This window comes from Callithrix jacchus, chromosome 11 (assembly GCF_049354715.1).
Source record: "Callithrix jacchus isolate 240 chromosome 11, calJac240_pri, whole genome shotgun sequence".
Classification (NCBI taxonomy): Eukaryota; Metazoa; Chordata; class Mammalia; order Primates; family Cebidae; genus Callithrix; species Callithrix jacchus.
The window spans coordinates 30,312,803-30,334,314 of record NC_133512.1 but is presented as its reverse complement, the minus strand read 5'-3'; the positions used below and the strand labels follow the sequence as shown (position 1 = coordinate 30,334,314).

The window sequence follows — 21,512 nt, the reverse complement described above, 5'->3', positions numbered from 1 at the left end:
TAAAATGTTATCCAACAGTAGAATTTCATAGCATTTCTCTCATGTTCTAAAAGTGTAATACATGTATAATGTAACAAAAACCCTCTTTAGTTACAAAATATATGTGGTGACAATTGTTTATTTTGGTGATAAAATGTGTTTGCCAGGAGAGATAGTTCCTCTTTGTTACTAGTGAAGGGCTTTTTAGTTTTTTTTTTTTTTTTTTTTTTATGAATTTGCTACATATTTCAAAATTAGTCTCCATTCTAATCAAGCAGCCTGCTGGGCAGCTACAACTCAGACTTTCAAAATGGTCTTGGTTGGATGGCTTATAAGATCTGTAACATTTCTTGGCACTTGTTTTAAATCTGTTTCATGGTGTGAATCCTATATTAGTTCTGGAGGTCTCTTCTACTGGAGGTACTGATAGTTTTGATGTATCATCTATAATTTAAAGTTTTATAATGAATACTTCATGTTATAAGCAGAGACCTTCCTTTTCTTCATAGGAGATATTTATTGCATTTTCAGTGTTTTATAAAATAATAGGATTAGCTTATTACCCATTCCATACTTGACAAAAATTAAAACTGAATTGAATATCCATAATAGTTGTTTATTAATAAAATTTTTCATCTTTTATCACATTGACTTTTATCACTCTAAAGTGCCACTAGAGAGAAAACTCTAATAATTAAAACTAAGTGAAATTCTGATAGTTACAGTTCTTAGTAAAATAATTGGCTATGTTGGGATTATCACAACGGATTGGTTTAAATTATATGTTTAATTGTTTTCAGTGTTATTTTATGAAATTGGCTGCTTGGAGGAATAAACTAGGATTATAAAGTAGATTAAAACTAAAACAAGATAATGTTTATAAATTGAGAATAAATTGCTTAGTGTATTTCCCCTAGATTTTTGTGGTGTTTATTTCATTTTTGTTTAAGTTCTTTGTAGATACTGGATCTGCTGGATGGAGAGATAGCAAAAATTTTCTTCCACTCATAGTTTGCCTGTTCACTCTGATGATAGTTTCTCTTGCTATGCAGAAGTTCTTTAGTTTAATTAGATCCCATTTGTCTATTTTGGCTTTTGTTGCCATGCTTTTGGTGTTTCAGTCATGAAGTTCTTGCCCATGCCTGTGTCCTGAATGGTATTGCCTAGGTTTTCTTCTGGGGTTTTTATGGTTTTAGTTGCTATGTTTAAATCTTTAGCCCATCTTGAGTTAATTTTTGTATAAGGTTTAAGGAAGGGATCCAGTTTTACCTTTCTGCAATGGCTAGCCACTTTTCCCAACATCATTTGTTAAATAGGGAATCCTTTCCCCATTGCTTGTTTTTGTCAGGTTTGTCAAAGATCAGATGGTTGTAGATGTGCGGTGTTATTTCTGAGACCTCTGATCTGTTCCATTGGTCTATATCTCTGTTTTGGTAGCAGTACCATGCTGTTTTGATTACTGTAGCCTTGTAATATAGTTTGAAGTCAGGTAGCGTGATGCCTCCACCTTTGTTTTTTTTTTTGCTGAGGATTGTCTTGGCTATGCGGGCTCTTTTTTGGTTTCATATGAAATTTAAGTTGTTTTTTTTTTCCAATTCTGTGAAGAAAGTCATTGGTAGCTTGATGGGGGATAGCATTGAATCTATAAATTACTTTGGGAAGTATGTCCATTTTCACAATATTGACTCTTCCTAACCATGAGCATGGAATGTTTGTCCATTTGTTTGTGTCCTCTCTTATTTCCTGGAGCAGTGGTTTGTAGTTCTCCTTGAAGAGATCCTTTACATCCCGTGTTAGTTGTATTCCTAGGTATTTTATTCTCTTTGTAGCAATTGTGAATGGGAGTTCACTCATGACAAATGGGATCTCTGTTTATCTGTTATTGGTGTGTAGGAATGCTTGTGATTTTTGCACATTGATTTTTTTATTGTGAGACTTTGCTGAAGTTGCCTATCAGCTTAAGGAGATTTTTGGGCTGGGACTGTGGAGTCTTCTAAATACACAGTTATGTCATTTGCAAATAGAGACAATTTGATTTCCTCTTTTCCTAATTGAATACCCTTTATTTATTTTTCTTGCCTGATTGCCCTGGCCAGAACTTCCAATACTGTTTTTTTAAAACCTCATATTTACATTTATCAAAGACTTCTGTGAAAATTAGCAGTTTGTATGTTTCGTTCTATGCTTGTTTGTATTTTGGAGTGCTAGATACATACTGGAAATTGAAAGATTTAAAACCGTGGCTCAGAGAACCAGTGATTTTTTTTTTTTTTAATTATTCCATGTTTTTCATTGCATTTTAGGTTTTGGGGTACATGTGAAGAACATGTAAGATTGTTGCATAGGTACACACATGGCAGTGTGATTTTGAATCTTGTTTTTCTAATAGGACTAAAAAGAGTTGACCCTATGAAGTTTTTCAGTTAGTTTAGTTTATAATTTTTTGGAGCCTAAATTATGAATTGAGTTTTTTCATGTAATTGTATTTTCAACTTGAATAATTGATAAGAGGGATATGATGTACTTCAAGGCATTTTGGAACTATTTTGTATTTGAGAATGTTAAAGTAATATTCCTAAAATAATGTACAGGAGGATGTTACAAACTGTTATATATATATTTATACTGTTTTGATTCATAAGTTTCACAAACTGTGTAGGAGACATCACCAGGTATTTGGGAAGTATCATAGATATATAGGAGTGAGAGAATGTGGAAGATCTCTTCTCTGGCTAATGTGGACCTCTTAAGCTATCTTTGTTTTTGGCTTTTTCTTCTCTAACATGTAAAGACATTTTGTGTTGTTGTAGAGTGACAGCATGTACTGCATAGAAGAACTTGTCATCAGATAGAGTTTTCCTTTTTATTCTCATTGAAATTGCTTTCAAAAGGTGGTCACTTAATTTTTCTGAGTTTAGGCTTCTTCATGGATAAAAGTCATCCAGTTAACAAGTGGCAAAGTTGAGAACTTGAAAACCCAAGCTAGGTGTTTTTGTTACTATATTGCAATGACTTATAATAACAGATGCAAACATGGTATGTCTCTTTATTCATCAGTTATTTGTTGAATAAATAGGTGATAATGAGTTTTGGGGCTTGTGGCATTCTTACTAGCTTTTATTGTAGTCAAAAGAAGGGTCTGAAGGTGACATTTTATTTTGGGTATGGGATTTTACGGTCTTGAAAAGGATTTAAAAAAACATTTAACAACTATCATTCTTAAACAGTGGTGGTTTACTATATGTGAGCTATTTACAATGTTTACTTTTTATGCATCTTTAGTGTTTTTTTCTGTGGCCTTCCAGTTCCTTTAAGAAGTTTTAAAAGGAGCACTATTTTGCACTTTATCATTTTATAAATATTGTGGGATTCTGGCATGTAAACGGAAGAAGATACCAGTTTGTAACAGCTAACACATGAGTTTGTGTTACTAAAACTCAGCAGTCATTTGTCTCCCTCTAGCGATCACATAACTGTGCCTCATTGCCCATTTACTTGTTACCATGTTTTGATTGAAAGCCAGGAAAAAAAACTTCAATAGCTTTTAAATTATGTTTCACATTTTATGGAATTTGGTTAACATTTATTTAAAATTCTTTTGATTAGTTATAATTTTAATAGAAAATCAACAGTTCCTTGAAAGATTTTGGGAAGGCTTTAATATCTTGCTTCATTGAGCTTAAGAAACCATGGTAATACATACCATTATTACTGCCAGTAACAAATACTCCAAGATGTACCATTGATTGTTAGATACATCTCCATTTCAGAAAGGATAAATTGTGGGAAAAAATCAGCATATAGTTTTAGTACAGTAATTTAATGTCTTTGTGGTATTAGTCCTTGAAATGTTTTTCTCATTTATAGAAGAAATTTTTCTTTTCAGAATATACTGCAACACATAATGGTATGGTTAGGTGAAACTCATTGATAATACAATTGAAGGATCATATGCATTAAAAGTTTGAAGTTTAGAATTTTGAGTTGCAGGAACTTAAGTCAAAATAGAGTTCGTTTTGGTAAACGGAATTTTATGGCTGTAGCTTTGTAATATGTCAACTTTGCTAGTTTGAACTTATTTTCCAGAGTTTCCTTCTCTGTCATTTGTTTAGGATGAGCCATAAGAGAGATTCTTGCATGAGATTTGAAGGCAGAAGTGAAGCAGCAGCCATTTTTGTAGCTTATACAAGTTGTGGCTTCTCTCCTGGCTCCCTTGTTGGTATGAGGTAATAGTAGCCAGACTGCAATTGCTCTACCTTCTGTGGAATTCTGTTTCAGTTTCTCCATCTCCTGGGTTAGGTGTGTCAGGAAGGACCCCAGCGTGCTCAAGAAACCTTGAGACTATCAGGGTCAGAATAAAAACGAACATGGATTTCAGTTTTCAGTCCATTCTGCTGGGCTTCAGCTGGTGATTGTGGTTCCTATGTTGTTCTTGCTTTTCGCACTTTATAAATGTCTTTCTTGATTGCCTACTTAACACAAACTGGTTGCAGCTTCTACACACAAGATCAAATCCCTTAGTATCTATCTGTCTCTCTCTCTCTCTCTCTCTCTCTCTCTCTCTCTCTCTCTCTCTCTCTCTCTCTCTCTCTCTGTGTCTGTCCGTCCATCCCCCTGAACTGTTTGCTTATCTGGTCAAGCGCTGACTGATACATTTACCATGGTATATAATTCTCAGGGAGATTATATACAATTTCAAATTTGAAATTCTAGTAATATAAAGTAATGTTTAGGACATTCAATTAGCCATTTTCCCCTCAAAATGGTAGTGATATCTTTTGGAGTACTTAAGTATTCTTCAGTGTATTGTAAGTAATTTTAAGGATTCTTACAAAGAACCAACCCAGTAAAATGCGTAAAGGTTTCTATCTGTTGTAATTGTCTTTCTGCCTGAAAAGACTTTCTTGAACATTTTTATAGTGCAGGTCTTCTGTTGATGAATTTGTTCAACTTTTGTATATTAGGAAAAGTGTTTATTTTGCTTTTAGTTTTAGAAGAGATTTTTGTTGTGTATAGAATTCTAGATATATTTTGGATTTCAAACAATTGTGTATCAAAAACAATAAACTAGATACATCTACTAGTTATTTTCAGAATGTGATTCTCGCATTTATTGTTTTTGATGAGAAATTCAATGTCATTGCTATTTTTCTTCCTCTGTATTTAATGTGTGGTTTTTTTCTTCTTACAGTTTTTAAGATTTACTCTTCATCATTGAATTTAAGTAGTTTGATTATGTTGTGTCCTCTTTATTTTCTTTATTTTTTATGCTCGGGGTTCAGTAACCTTTTTGTATCTGTATACTTGGGCTTTCATTAAATTTTGAAAATTTTAGGCCATTATTTATTTATTTATTTATTTGAGATGGAGTCTTGCTCTGTTGCCCAGGCTGGAGTGCAGTGGCACGATCTTAGCTCAGCACAACTCAGCCTCCCAGGTTCAAGTAATTCTCCTGCCTCAGCCTCCCAAGTAGCTGGGATTACAGATGCACACCACCATGACCGGCTAATTTTTATATTTTTAAGTAGAGACTGGGTTTTACCATGTTGGTCAGTCTGGTCTCAAACTCCTGACCTCGTGATCTGCCCACCTCATCCTCCCAAAGTGCTGGGATTACAGACGTGAGCCACCGCGCCCGGCTAGGCCATTATTTCTTCAGCATTTTTTTTTTCTATCCTTCTTCTTCTTCAGAGACTCGAGTACACATATGTTTTGTCCCTTAAAGTTGTTTCAGAGCTCACTTGTGCTCTTGTTTTTTCAGTCTCTTTTCCTTCTTTTCACTTTAGATAGTTATATTTTGTGTGTCTCCAAGTTCACTAATCTTTTCTTTGCAATATTTGATCTGCCTTAGTCCCATCCAGTATGTGTGTATGTGTGTGTGTGTGTATAATATATATATTTTATCTCAGACGTTATTGTTTTCATTTCTAGAAGTTTGATTTTAGTCTTTTTCATGTATTTCATGTTTCTGTGTATACTTTGTTCAGTTTTCTTCTAGCTTCTTGAACATATGGAATACACATGTTTAAATGTCCATTAACTTGATCATCTGGCTCATTTCTGGATCATTTTTGATTGACTGGCTTTTCTACTCATGGGTTATATTTTTCTGCCTCCGCATGTGTAGTAATTTTTGATTGGATGTCATAGTTTGTGAATTTTACCTTGCTGGGTGTTGGATAGTTTTTATGTTCCTAAAAATAGTCTTGAGCTTTGTTCTGGGATGTAGTTTAATTACTTTGCAACAGTTTGATCTTTTTGAGCCTTGTTTTCAAGCTTTTTTTGGTGTGGTACCAGAGCAGCATTTAGACTGGGGTTACTCTCGCCCCTCTACGGAGGAAAGGCCCTTCTTTCAGTTATATAGACTACTATAATTGTTCTCCCATGAATTCTGAGTGTTTCCATTCTGCCTGGTTGGAATAACCACTATTCTTGGCCCATTTTGAGTTCCAGGCACTGTTCTCTGTAGTCCTTTTGGGTGATTCTTTCTCCAGCCTGGGTTAACTTTCTCACATGCATATGCTGATCAGTAATCAGCTCAGGACTTGAAGAGGACTCCTTGTAGATCTCAGGAGTTCTTTTTCTACTGATTCTTCTCTGGTACTCTGTCCTGAAAACTATTCTCCCTAGGTTTCCTAGACTCAGTTTCTCTCCATAGCTCAGGGAAACCACTGGACTCTGCCTGAGTTTGCCCTCCTTGCCCTGTGGCCTTGAAAGTCTCTCTAGACATTAATAAGCTGGAGCAGTTATAGAAGTGACCTTGGTTGTTTCTTTTCTTTGAGGGATCACTGACCTTTTATCCTGATGTCCACTGGCTTGAGAGCTGTTCTTCATCCAGTTTTTCTTAGTTTTCAGGTGGTTTTATTTAGTTCTTTTCTTGTTATTCTATTTTGGCACTATTTTAGTTGCATCTAATTGTGTGTTTTAGAGTCACTATCAGGAGAAATGTAGATTTAGAGGAGCCACGATACTCTTTCTCAGGTGATTTGAATTATCTGGTATTGTAGGTACCCAGGTTTAAAAGCCTGTATGGTTTTTCTGAACATATTTGGCATTCTGTTCTTAGTTTTCTATTTTGTGGTACTCAGAGTAGCTGATTCAGAAACTTAGTTACTGGTCTTTGTTGGAATGAAAAATATGCACTGCAATGTATGTAAATGTACTGCTTCCTTCATTGAGAAAGTATTGCTATGAAAAGCTGTTAGGTGAACCTAACAGTGTGCTTAGTGATGTAGTTGATTTATATTTTATACAAGTGTCTTGTCTTGACAGGTAACTGTCTGGTCTAGTACTGGTCCACTAGTCATACTCTTGAGTTGCTTCTTATACTTTATATTACTTAAACAAATGAAGATTTTTATTTAATATGCTTTTAATTGGACTCAAGAATATAGATAGCTTCTGTAAGAGTGTACCCAGGATTACTCAGTTACAGATATAAAAGAAAGCAAGCATCCAAAAGCCAACCTATATTAACTTCAGTTATCTTGATTTTTTTAAAAAAGTATACAATTGAATAGTTTTTTGTATATTTACAGAGTCATGCCACCATCATTACAATTTAATCTTAGGATTTTATCATCCCCCAAAGAAACCTTGCATCTATTAACAGTCACTCTTTACATACTCCTGTCTCCAGCCCTAGGCAACCATGAGTCTACTTTCTGTGTCTCTATATTTGCCTTTTTTTTTTTTACATTTCCATAATGATTTTGAGGTTCACCCATAGATCAGTACTTTGTTTCTTATTATTGCTTAACAATATTCTGTATCTTGATGTAAAAAAAATTTTAAAAATATAGAGGCAAGGCCTCACTGTATTTCCCAGGCTGGCCTCGAACTCCTGGACTCCAGCTATCTACCTCAGCCTCCCAAGTAGCTGGGACTACAGGTGTGTACCACCATGCTTGCTCATAACTAGACTTTTGATTTTTGAGGCAAGTATTTTTCTGACAGGTGCTTATAGCACTTTTTTTGAGATCCTCTACCATATGTATTTGTTGCCCTTTAAATTGGCTGTTTTCTGATTGTTTAGATATACTCAGTATCATAGCAGTGTTTGACCTAGCTTTGTAATTTCCATATTTTTGACTATTAGTTGCTACATTTTCTCTTCAAGAATGAGATATTTAAAGTAATTTAAAATAGTAGTTGAATTTGGGTATGATCAATGATGCATATCTTATACTTTATTACATACCCAGTTTAATTTTTGTCTTAATGGCAGTGTATCAAATGAGTTACTTGATTTGAATACTAGTTAGGGATTAATAATGAATTAGTGTGATGACAAAGAAACTCAGTAGTGTAAAATTAAGTTTTGTTGTTGCTAATGTAACAGTCTATGTCATGAGTCATTGAAGTCTGGGGAGGGTAGCGCAGATTTGCTTTACATGATTATTCAGGGTCTTGTTACCTTTTATATCATTTCACTGCCCAACCCCTTAGACTCCTAGAGAATTTATATCTTCATAATACAAACTTGATCACTGACATATCCTGGTTTCATCTGGCTGAAAAGGGGAAAAAGATCTTAGACAAGGCATGATCAATACTGTAAGTTACAGAAGTGGAAGTGTTATATACCATTTTATTTATATTTAACTGATGAGAATTTTGATGACTATAATGCATTGCAAAAGAAGCTGGTATACAGTGTAGTTAGGCAGTGATATGTAATTACTGTGGCTGAAAGGAGGTTGTAATTTGGCAGGCAATCAGCAGTCTCTGCCACAATGCAACAAATGTAGTAGTTTGAATTTAACAGTTTGTAAATGAGATCTGGAAAGAGTACCTCATAACTTAGTCTATTTATTAGTACCACTCTTAAGAAAGGTCATATCAAGGGTAGATAAAAATCAAATTACCAAAATTTCAATGCCTCTGGTATTAAAATTTTCAGTTATTATTTTAGAAAATTTTTGTTTAAGAATATTGGAAAGTTGAAATAATTCTCAGTTCTACCATTTACTAGCTGGGTGACCTTTGATAAACTACTTCTCTGTGGCTCACTTTTCTCATATAAACGAGCATCATCATTGTTGCTAGTTCTTAGGCCATGTGCTGATCAAATGAGAGCGTATTATACATAAAGCACATAGCATTTCCTATATAGTGGCTCTCAAGATAGCTGTTGTTGTTATCATAATATTAAGTACCTGATTTTGGACAGAGGCAGTTTAAGGCTTTTAGTATCTAATATATGGAATTGCCAAAAACCAATTTTGAATTTATGATCTCATTGAGTTTGTTTTTGTTTTTACCAATTGTCATCAAGATACAAAAGGCTTAATTTTAATACATGGGGTGATGATTACAACTTATGTTTACATAGCGATGTGTTTCTTTCAAGCTAATTACTTTAATTTTGTACCTGTGTTACAAAGTAATAATTTTAAGAAATTCATATTTCTAAAGTATATTTATATACTTTTAAGCCCATAATATTTGTATTGACAGAGAACTGTAAAATTAAGCATTTTTATAGTTTATTTTATAAGACTACATCATTGAATAATTCCATTCAATTTAATCAAAAGGCAGTTTAATGTAAGTAAAGTTACACTACCCTAATTTTTTGTACTTATTCCCTAACTCTTAAAAAATGTATATAAAACCTAATGTTAAGAAAAATCACTTGTCTGTGGAATATATTCATATTCAGGAAATAATTTAGACACTAGTAAATTTGTAGCCTGTCTCTCTTCCCCCCTCTACTCCAGCGACAAAAATTAATGCTTGGACCTGTTATTTTCTTATAAAAGTTGAATTTAAGGGCATTTGCCCATAGCTGATTTTTCAGTGAATCAAAGGTAGCCCTCATTATGTTTTTTACTATAGTCATTCATCACTTAACAATGGGATATGTTCTGAGAAATATGTTGTTGGGTGATTTTCTCTTTGTGCAAACATCATAGTGTGTACTTAAAGCTAGATGGCATAGTCTGTCACACACCTAGGCTATATGGTATAACCTATTCCTTCTAGGCTACAAATGTGTGCAGTACTGAATACTGTAGGCAGTTGTAACAGTGGCAAATATTTGTGTATCTAAACTATCTAGACATTTTAGAAAAGGAAAGGTACAGTAAAAATACTGTATAAAAGATAAAATTAGTTAAACCTGTATAGGGCATTTACCACAAATGGACCTTGCAGGACGGGATTGCTCTAGGTTATTCAGTGAGTGAGTAGTGAGTGAATGTGAAGGCCCAGAACATTGCTGTACACTACTGTAGATCTTATAAACGTCGTATACTTAGACTACACCAAATTATTTAATGAATTTTTTTCTTTTGAGATGGAGTCTCAGTCTGTTGCCCAGGCTGGAGTGCAGTGTAGTGGTGTGATCTCGGCTCACAGGAACCTCTGGCTTCCAGGTTCAAGTGATTCTTGTGCCTTAGCCTCCTGAATAACTGGGATTACAGCTGCACACCACCACACCTGGCTAATTTTTATGTTTTTAGTAGCGACAGGGTTTCACCATGTTGGTCTCGTACTCCTGACGTCAAATGATCTACCTGCCTCGGCCTCTCAAAGTGCTGAGATTACAGACACGAGCCATCGCACCTGGCCAGACTACACTAAATTTATAAAAAAAAATTTTCTTCAAAAATAAATTAACATTAGCTTACTGTAACTTTTCACTCTATAACTTTAATTTTTTAAGACTTTTTGGTTCTTTTGAAATAACACTTAGCATAAAACACAAACATGTACAGCTGTGCAAAAATATTCTTTCTTTGTATCCAAATTCCATAAGCCCTTTTCCATTTTAAAAACTTTTTTTTCCTTTTTTTTTTTTGAGACAGAGTCTTGCTCCGTCACCCAGGCTGGAGTGTAGTGACATGATCTCGGCTAACTGCAACCTCCTCCTTGTGGGTTCAAATGATTCAGCTGCCTCAGCCTCCCAAGTAGCTGGGACTGCAGACACATGCCACCACACCTGGCTTTTTTTTTTATTTTTTAAATTTTTTTGTAGAGATGGGGTTTCACTGTGTTGGCCAGGCAGGTCTTGAACTTCTGACCTCAGGTGATCTGCTCACCTAGGCCTCCCAAAGGGCTGGGATTATAGACGTGAGCCACTGCACATCAAATATTGTTGTTAGTTATATTTTTGTCTGGTGGATTTCTAGAAACCTGAGAAGATGCATTTATAGTCTGTGTAGCTGTCTTCGTAACTTGGTATTTTAGTTGATCTCAAAAGTAGAGTGTTTGAGAAAAGACTCACACATTAAAATGAGTGAAATTTGAGTTAAAATCTGACTAGCAATTTTCATAAGTAATGGTTTTGTCAATAATTTGTTAAAGCATTCAGGTACTAGTTTACTAAATTTTAGTCTGTATATTTGTGAATCTAGAATACCATACCTTTTTTATGGATAATTGTTAATGATACGATATCTAGTTTCTTCATATAGCTTTTGTTTACAATGAGAATTTTATTTTTTAACATGAGAATAAATGTTCTCTGTTATTTTAAATACTTTTAAAATGTCTTTAGCCACGTAGATGAATGGTTTATAATCTTTTTATCTGGTTATTCATATACTTGTGAGAATTGGTAATAGTGGCTCATGGAAACAGTGATTTTTCAGTTTAGGAGCGGGAAGAAAATCCTTGCATGAATCTGAAATACTCTCTTTGTCTCCCTTTGCTCCAATTTTTATGATTGTTTTCATATTGGTGTACAATGTAGCAGGCTTAATTATCTGATGGAGTTTTTCTATGTTTTAATATTAGAATTATGATGTTCTTTTGGCATGATTTACAAATGGTGACCAAAGTGATTTAGAAAAATTGTGTTTTAGGTTTTACTCTTTTAAAGTTAATTTTTGAAGGCATGATTCTTAGTTGTTTGAAATGGCAAAGCCCTAAGCTTTTTCTTGCTAAGGAGGATTGAGCCACATTGAAGATGCTTGTGGTTAGCTCAGACATGAAAAATAGAGGCCTGAAGAATAATTCTTACTTTATCATTTTCATGCCTTTTGAAAAGAGGTTTAGATGCTGAGAAGCTATCGGGTGCTTTTATGATCACCAGAGAAAGAGTCTAAGACATTTATTGTAGTCAGAATTAATTTATAATTCAATGTAAAGATAACTGGCTCAAAGCAATTAGTTCATGATTTACATTCAGTTGCTACTTTTTTCTATTTTCCTATACATTTTATAGAATGCTGTATACCAATTATAGAGCTTCATTACTAAAGTATTGGAAACTAGTTTTGTCCTAGGGAGAAATACTTGTATTAAATCTGTAGTGTATTTGAAGTGCCAAGAGAGTATTTGGTAAAACTAAAAGTTAAAAAAACCCCAAAACATTATTTAGAAACCTCTCTGTCTTTATAAATCAACAAGACAAATCCTGAAAATGTGCCCAATTTCACAACAGTCATTATGTATTGACAACATTTATTGCAGAGAAAATAAATATTGTTTTCTCTGGTATTATGGAATTGGAACCAAAACAGTATTTTGTACAACAGTTTTTGGTTAGTGTTACAAATTCAGTTATACAAACATTTGTTTTGAACAAAAATAAAATCAATAAGGTGTATCTGACTATTTTATAAAATAATGTAGCAGTGTTCATGTTCTAATAAGATATTTAAAATGATTAGCAATAAAATATTTGGCTGAGATTTTTTATGTGAATTACAAATACTATGTAATGTTTCATACTCTTAACTTGGCTGAATGGTAATTTTTTTTTAGTTTTCCTTGCTGGGTAGGTAAATATTACTGTTTTGGGGAGAAATTTTAAAATTATTCTTTAATAAAAATAATTTCATCTTAATTTACCAATTCTTTTGTTGTATAGACATTTTCTATTAACAAAGCACTTCCCTATATACACTATTATATTTGAGTCTTAAATTTGTTTAAAGTAGAATATTCCAAGTAGAATTACATTCAATTTGTTGCACTTACTACCTCTTTTATATCTGTCTTAGTATCTTTGAATATTTGTTTAGGTCTCTGAGTCACACTGGCAACAACATTAGGAACATTGGCTTTAGGCATATTTTAGTGCTTTGATGGCACTTAGTGACCTGTGCTAGAAAAAGTGGATGTTAACCTTGATGTTGTCATATAAGCCCTGATTTGTCATTGGGGTAACATTGAAAAGCAAGATGTGAAAAAGAAAAGTGATTAATTTTTTTTTTCCTCATTTTTGTTGCCTGCCCCCTGGTGGAGAAGTTAGTAAAATCAACAAACAGGGTACATGAAAAGTCTGAAGGTGGGGAGATGTATACAAAAAAACTAATCATTGCTCATGCCTGTAGTCCTAGCACTTTGGAAGGCCCAGTGCAGGAGGATTGTTTGAGCCAGGAGTGTCAGACTGGGCAACATGGCAAAAACCTGTCTCTTAAAAAAAAAAATTAGAAAATTAGCCAGGTGTGGTGGCAGGTGCCTGTAGTCCCAAGTACCTGGGAGGCTGGGGTGGGATGATCACCTGAACTTTGGAAATTGAGGATGCAGTGAGCTGTGATCATGCCACTGCATTCCAGCCTGGGTGACTAAGTGAGATCCCAAACAAAAAACAAATTATCCATTAATTAAGTATATGAAAATTTAAATAAATGTCAGAATTTTAGGTTTTATAGTCTTTGTTTCTCAATTTTGGAAGGAACAAACGTGGGCTTAAAATTCTAAGGATATATAGTTTTCTTAAAGGTATGCAAATTTGCTTTCCTTACTATGTTTCTGTATTTCTCAAAACACCTTGTCGTCACTTCTCAGGATCTTACTGAAGTAACACAGAGTTTAAAAATGGAAAATGAAGAGTTTAAGAAGAAGTATAGTGATGCTACATCCAAAGCCCTCCAGCTTGAGGAAGATATTGTGTCAGTAACACATAAAGCAATTGAAAAAGAAACTGAATTAGACAGGTAGTTCTATGCTTTTAAAAAAAAACTTTAATAAAAATTTAAAAACTTGAAAACATTATAATGTTTCTTTATCCTATCTCAGTTTAAAGGACAAACTCAGAAAGGCACAGCACGAAAGAGAACAACTTGAATGTCAGTTGAAGACAGAAAAGGATGAGAAGGAACTTTACAAGGTAATTTATTCTTTCCATATTTATTGCCTGTTGCTTCATAAGATATGATCCCAAAACTTAGGGGCTGCAGGTCAGCAATTTAGGAGCAGCTTAGCTGAGTGGTTCTGGCTCTGGTCTTCTGTAGTTGCAGTCTTCTTGGCAATGGCTATAGTCAGCTAAAGGCTTGATTGGGACTGGAGAATCTGTTTTCAAGATGGCTTACTCACATGGCTTTTGGCAGAAGGCCCTTTTCATAGGCTGCTTGAATGTCCTCATAGCATAGCAGCTAGAGCTTCTCTCAGAGTAAGTGATCCTGGAGACAGCAAGGAGGAAGTCACAGTCATGTTGTGTATCACCCCTAAATGCTAGTTTTCAGGGAGTTAATTTGCTCCTGTTTTAGATACTTAACAGGTACTGTGTAATAAGTTGAAGAGGTTTAATGATATTAAGATACTTATCAGAATTCTTACAACTGTTTTTCATTTTTAAGAACATTCATGTATACCTTGGGGAGAATGTTAATTTAGTAATATCCCATTTTAGAGTTTGACTTGTAGAATATCTTCAGACTGTCATTTTGCAAAAAAAAATAACCTCAATGCTAACAAATCTTGACCGTTTGAAGTTTTTATTTTTTTTTTAAGCAATCCTGAAATATAGGATAGTTAGCTTAATTATCAGTAATGTTGCAGGTGCAAATTGAGGCTTACTATCTTAAGTGGCTCATGAGTATTTCCTGAAGGCAATTCTAGATGTGGAATTTCAAGAACATCCTCAGTTAAGTCAGTTTCTTGTTAAGTCAAGTTTCATGAGCTGATGATTATGAAAATTAGGTAGTGTTTTAAAGCGATGTTGCAAGGGTGTTGGATGCTGATGCCTTCAGAGAATCAGGAGTTAATATTCTATCCTTGTGAACAGAAATTAGTCCTTCAGTATTCTGTACATTTAAAGAGTAAAGTGCAAGAAGTAAGTTAATTCATTTCTCCTCATTACTCTTAACCAAAGCAAGATATACTTGACAGTGGACACTAGGGGTCTGTATTTCTAATTCCAGTTATTGAATTTCATTTGTATATCTGTTAGCAAATCAGCAATAGCGAAAGTCATGGGAAAATCAGTATAGTTGGGTTAATCAACAAATACATTCTTTGGCACATTGAAACTAAATGATATAGTACTTTTCACCTGTAGAAAATTGAATTGTTTGAGACGTTGTTTTTGAATGCACCCCTTCTAGTTTTCCAGAGTCTTGTCATGCCAGATTTGATTATGCCAAATAACGTAATTTGTTTCCCCAGAAGAACAACCAAATCTATTTGCATTAAAAAAAAAAAAAAAATTGAAACCATTAAATCAAAGGAGAAGACTTTAGAGATCAGGTAATGTTGTTAGGCCTTAGAATAATCTCTGTGGAAAAGAAAGAAGTTCAGAAAAGTTGCGTTCTGCTCCTACATTCTTAACTAGTCATTTGGCAGAACCTGGGTCTGTTAAATATCCTGGTCTAGTATGACTTTCCTTCCTTTCATAATCTTTGGGTTAGAAATATAATGGTATTTTAAACTTTGACTCACTTAGGTTATGGAGTTAGAATATTCTTGTCATTTTCAAACACCATTACAGGTACATTTGAAGAATACAGAAATAGAAAATACCAAGCTTATGTCAGAGGTCCAGACTTTAAAAAATTTAGATGGGAACAAAGAAGGCATGATTACTCATTTCAAAGAAGAGATTGGCAGACTGCAGTTATGTTTGGCTGAAAAGGAAAATCTGCAAAGGACTTTCCTGCTTACAACCTCAAGTAATAAAGTAAGTATTTTCGCTGTTGTATTTGAAGATTGTAAAACATCTCTATGAAGTGTATACAATATGATTTTTAAAAATTCCTTCAACCTTTTGTTTTGAAAAAGTTAAACTTACGAAATAGTTGAAAGAACAAAACAGTGCATACTCATGTACCCTAAAATATTTTGCCATTCTTTGTTTTATCTCTCCCATTTATATGGCTTTTTTTCCTGAGCCATGTGAATTGCAAGTATTATGATAATTTAAATATTTCAGCATGTCTCTCTTATGAACAAGTACATTCTTCTTCATAGCCATAATACCATTATCACGCCTAAGAATTTGACATTGATAGAATAATATTGATTCTCTTGTATAGTTAGTTCACATTCAAATTGTCCCAAATGTATTCTTGTATAACCTTTAAATTATTTTGATTCAGAGTTAGTCAAATACTACATATTATTTTGATGTGTTATGAGTCTGTTTTAATCTAGAATAGTGTCCTTGCACTTTTTATGAAATTGATATTTTTGGAGAAAACAGGCTAGTCTGAGAAAATATTCTGTAATCTGGATTTGTCTGTTGTTTCTCATGACTAGATTCAAGTGAGACATTTTGCAAAAAATAAATAGTTGCTGTTTTGTCCATCCTGTTGGAGTCATATCAAAAGTTATATAGTGTCAGTTTGTTTCATTCTTGATAACTTTAGGTTTAATAATTTGTTTAGGCTGGGCGCGGTGGCTCAAGCCTGTAATCCCAGCACTTTGGCAGGCCGAGACGGGTGGATCACGAGGTCAAGAGATCGAGACCAGCCTGGTCAACATGGTGAAACCCCGTCTCTACTAAAAATACAAAAAATTAGCTGGGCATGGTGGTGCGTGCCTGTAATCCCAGCTACTCAGGAGGCTGAGGCAGGAGAATTGCCTGAACCCAGGAGGCGGAGGTTGCGGTGAGCCGAGATCGCGCCATTGCACTCCAGCCTGGGTACCAAGAGCGAAACTCCGTCTCAAAAAAAAAAAAAATAAATAAAAATAAAATAATAATAATAATTTGTTTAAAGTTATGCCTACCTGTGTCTATATAGGTGCCTTTCTTTTATTTCCCTCTTTATGATTATTAAGCAATCTGTATAAATACCCTATTCACCAACAGCCCTTCCCCAGTGGTTTTATTGTCCTTTGATGCTCCTCACCTTCATCAGCTATTACATTGGTAATAATGATAGAAAAATTGTGATTTAAAAAATTCGATTCCTTCTACAGTTATTTGTAGGTGATCTTTTATAATGAGGAGGTTCCCGTGATTCCCTTCCTCTTTTTTTTAATATAACTTTAGACTTAAGGATTTTTATTGCATATTGTTATGTATAATCATCATTCTTTTTCATACCCAAATTGTTCTAAATTTAACCAGGGGAACCTTGGTTAAATTCAAGGTTTAATTGGATTTTTTTTTTGTCCTGATATGTTCCTATAATGCTTTGAATACTTCTTGCTTCATGGCACAACTGTGTGTTCTAACTTCAGGTTGTTCCCCCAGACCTGATACTCTCATTTCTCCAAGGAGCTCTGGTTCAAAATTCTAGTAGGTAATGGTATTTTGAAACCAAGAACTCGGTCCTTTTGCTACTGTGGGGCTGCTGCTTTGTACTTCCATCGGGTATTCTGCATCTTTAGTTTATATTGTTTGCTCCAATTCAGATTTAGTACCTTAGGATTCTTCCTTCCTTTGTTGCATTCCATATTTATATCTCTTTTCTCCCAGTGTGAGAACTCTTGTTTCCAAAACATCATTATTACTCATGGGTTTACACCCAGCCATACACACCAATAGTTTGACAATTATTAATGCAACTTCCAACAATAAATCTACTAAATAAAACTAAGGTATTTTTACAGCTCTTTTTTCTTAGAATATATTTCACTAAGGATGTATAGAACACCACGTACAAAAGTTACTTGAACTATTTTTTTGCATACATATGTTAAATTTTGGAATATAATTTCATTTGTATTTAATTTTAGTATTTGCTTTTATTCTAACCTTTTGAGTTCATGTTATTATTTGAATATGTAAAACAGTTGCTTTGTTCAGAAGTCAAAATGATATAAAAATTTTACTTTGAGGTCTCACTCTCTTCCCTAGATTTTTAACCCTTTTCTTATCTTTACTGATACGTAAATATTTTCATTAGTTTCTAGTTTATTCTTAGATTTCTTTTTGTAAAAATAAGCTTATATATGCATGTGTACATGTACACACATATTTCTTTATCGTCTTCTTTAAAAAGGTGGCACTAGTGTAAATACTGTTTTGCACCTTGCTTTTTCTCACTGAACAAAATAGGTTGCCAGTTATTCCATATCAGTTCATAGAGATCTTCCTAATTTGAGAAAAAATGGCCACATAATATTCCATTATATAGATTTACCTTGATTAATTCATTATTAGGATGTCGTTTTCAGTAATTTGCTATTAAATATACTCAGACATAGTTAATGTAACACCTAAAATGTCAGAAGTGTATGTTACTTTTTAATGTAACTGATTGCAAATACAAACATGAGAAGTGTATTTGATTATTTGTTATTTAATAAGATGCTAAAAATTTCTCCAACCATCTTTTTCCTATTTAAGCAATACTTCTGGGAGGAAAAACATAGTTGTGGAAGTACCTGAGAAAAATGACTACTAGTTGCAAAAGCTTTTTAAAAGATTATAGAAGTAGTGTGAGGTTATGGTTATAAAAAATTTAAACAGTACATGAGATACAAAGTAAAATGTAACCCTCATCCCTTATCAGATAAGTCATTATAGAATTTATGGATATACATATGTATTTATATTTTAACAGAAATTAGAATACATAGGGTGTTCTGAAACTTTTTTCCTTTTTTAAAAACTTTATAAATGGATATCTTGCACTGTGACACACGTCAGTCTTTTTCATTCACCGTAACAGCTGCCTACTATTCCTTCTCTTCTTCATTTAACAACTATGTAGTATATAATTATTTTTTGATTGTTTACTATCATTAGCTTGTATAAGCATCCTGCAGTAAACATCCTTATAGCAATATGTAGGCACATTTATAATCTAGATAAATTCTTTCAAGTGGAATTACTGGGTCAATGAGTATTAAATTTTGATAGTTACTTTCAAATTACCTTTCAAAAAAGGTTCTATTGATTTTTTTATTCCCACCAAGAGTATATGAGATATATATTGTTTGTAATGGCTGTATAGACTTTCATTATATGGAGGTGGCATATCATATTTTATCATAAATTCTCATATTGATAGACATTTTAGGTTCTTAATAATTTGTCATTATTTTAGTCTTTTATTAAATCCTTGTAAAGGTAAACCTGTGTCTATACCATTTGATAATTTTCTTAGAAACTTAAGGAAATAAAATTGCTAGATCAAAAGCTGTGAGAATTTTTAAGGTACTGATGAATGTTGTAAACATCTGATGAGAAAAGATGCCAGTTACAGTTTATATAAGCCTAGCTGTTTGTGAATGTGCTAGTTTCCTTAAACCCATCTAAATATTGGAGTGTCACTGTTTTTTAATCTTTGTTAGTTTGAAAGATGAATGGCATTTGTTTTAACTTATTTATTTGAATGTTGGTGAGTTGAATTTTTTACTGCATAATCACATTTATTTTTAAAAAAAATTTTGTATGTTCATGACTTTTGCCGTTTTTTTGTTTTGTTTCTCCTTATTGATTAGCAAAGTTATTGTATCAAGTATTATTATACCTTTCTTGAATATATTATGTGTAATTTTCTTCTAGATCACTTCTCCTTTGACATGTAGAAGTTGACAATATTTATATAGGTAGATCTATTAGTGTTATGCCTCCAAAGATTTTGTCCATGCCAACATTGCATAAAATCATCATTTACATTTCCTTCTAAGGGGCTAACAATTTAGAAACCAATATTGAGATGCATTTTTGCTGATTTTACATTATTTTTAGTACAAAGATTAAAAACAGGAAGTTGAATACACTAAATTTATTGTGTTTATAATGTTTAAATGTTATAATATTTGACCATTAATGTTAAAGGAAATAATTTCATCCTGGCAATTTTAGCTCTTTAAAGATACTTTTAGGTTTGTCAAGCAGTATGAATTACTTTTCATTTTCCCAATGCCTCGTCTTTACTATTTGTATATCAGTATTTTTAGAACTAAGGTCTAAATCTGTTCTGTGCTTTTATAATAATATGAAATAGATTTATATTATATGGGATGTCTTTTAGGGCAGAAAGTAGGAAACATCTTTTAACCAAAAATTTTGGTGTTGCAAAGAAGCCTTTCGAATTATTTTTACTGGTTGTCATACAAAATGAGAGTCAGTATTTCTAGCTGGAGAGATTCTGGGGGATGCGATGTGTTGTTTGAGCCTCAGTTTGGGCAGGTCCTTAAGCACGGGATGTGTGGCCTGACTCCCTGTACTTTAGCTTCCTCTGTATAAAGCAGTAGCAGTGAAACTGAGTACACAGTATTATAGAGGGAACTAAAACAAAGTTACTTCTTAAGTTTTTTGTAGGCCTACACTCTGTAAGTCATGAGTAGAAAAACCAATATCTAAAATTTTGGCTCTTTTGAAATATGTGTAAAAATTGTTTCTGCTTTTGTTTTTTACTTGAATGGTTGAATTACAAATATATTTATTTGCTTTCTTCAGGAAGATACTTTTTTTTTAAAGGAGCAGCTTCGTAAAGCAGAAGAACAGGTTCAGGCAACTCGGCAAGAAGTTGTCTTTCTGGCTAAGGAACTTAGTGATGCTGTCAATGTCCGAGACAGAACAATGGCAGACCTGCATACTGCACGCTTGGAAAATGAGAACGTGAAAAAGCAGTTAGCTGATGCAGTGGCAGAACTTCAACTAAATGCTATGAAGAAAGATCAGGTAAAGCAAGTTAATTTTGAATTTGCATTTTAATTTTAAAAACCACTGTAATCTCACAAAAGAGTAAATTAAAATAAGTCAGATTTCTTATCAGAATTTTAAATTTTCATTCCTTTTGTTTAGTTATTGTAACTTCTTGGCTTGCTGTTAATGTATGCTGTAAGAAAAACTTACTTGAGCAAAATTCTTAATAATTGGTGAAAGCTGCCCTATTATTAATTGAATATATTGATGTCAGATATTGCCTTGTTTGGAATTCCTTACTAGCTATATAAAACAGTATTATGGTTAAGAGAATTAACCATTTTTTTCTAGTTTTTTAAATGAACCTTAGTCTTAAGAATGTAAAACTGGACTTAAGAAGACCCTATGTTGTTCTGTAGCCAAAATCCCAAAATAAAGAAAAAAGTGGCCAGGGCAGTGGCTCACACCTATAATCTCAGCACTTTGGGAGGCAGAGATGGGAAGATGGCTTGAGCTTAAGAGTTCAAGACCAGCCCGGGCAACATAGTGAGACCCCATCTCTACAAAAAAATTTTAAAAATTTGCCAGATATAGTGATGTGTACCTGTAGTCCTAGCTACTCAGGAGGCTGAAGCAAGAGGATTGCTTGAGCTTGGAGGTCAAGGCTGCAGTGAGCCATAATTGGGCCACTGTGTTTCAGCCTGGGTCATAGAGTAAGACCCTGTCTTAAAAAGAAGAAAAAAGGTAAGAATGAAGTTGGGGTTACTATTAACATTAGGAGGAGGTGTCAGATTTTAATTTTTTTCTTAGA

At 33.6% G+C, this 21,512-nt stretch overlaps 1 protein-coding gene across 11 annotated transcripts in view; it reads left to right on the top strand.

The window, feature by feature from the left end:
- Nucleotides 1-21,512, top strand: part of TAX1BP1 (Tax1 binding protein 1) — a 90,161-nt gene that overhangs the window by 31,891 nt on the left and 36,758 nt on the right. For 6 of the 11 annotated variants that reach the window (XM_035253550.3, XM_035253547.3, XM_035253545.3 and 3 more), the window contains exons 6-9: nucleotides 13,723-13,871; nucleotides 13,954-14,044; nucleotides 15,644-15,832; nucleotides 20,513-20,737. In XM_035253550.3, coding sequence (XP_035109441.1) covers nucleotides 13,723-13,871; nucleotides 13,954-14,044; nucleotides 15,644-15,832; nucleotides 20,513-20,737 — 654 coding nt within the window. The remainder of the gene's footprint in view (nucleotides 1-13,722; nucleotides 13,872-13,953; nucleotides 14,045-15,643; nucleotides 15,833-20,512; nucleotides 20,738-21,512) is intronic. The other 5 variants (XM_035253551.3, XM_035253546.3, XM_035253549.3 and 2 more) reach the window with 1 other exon arrangement.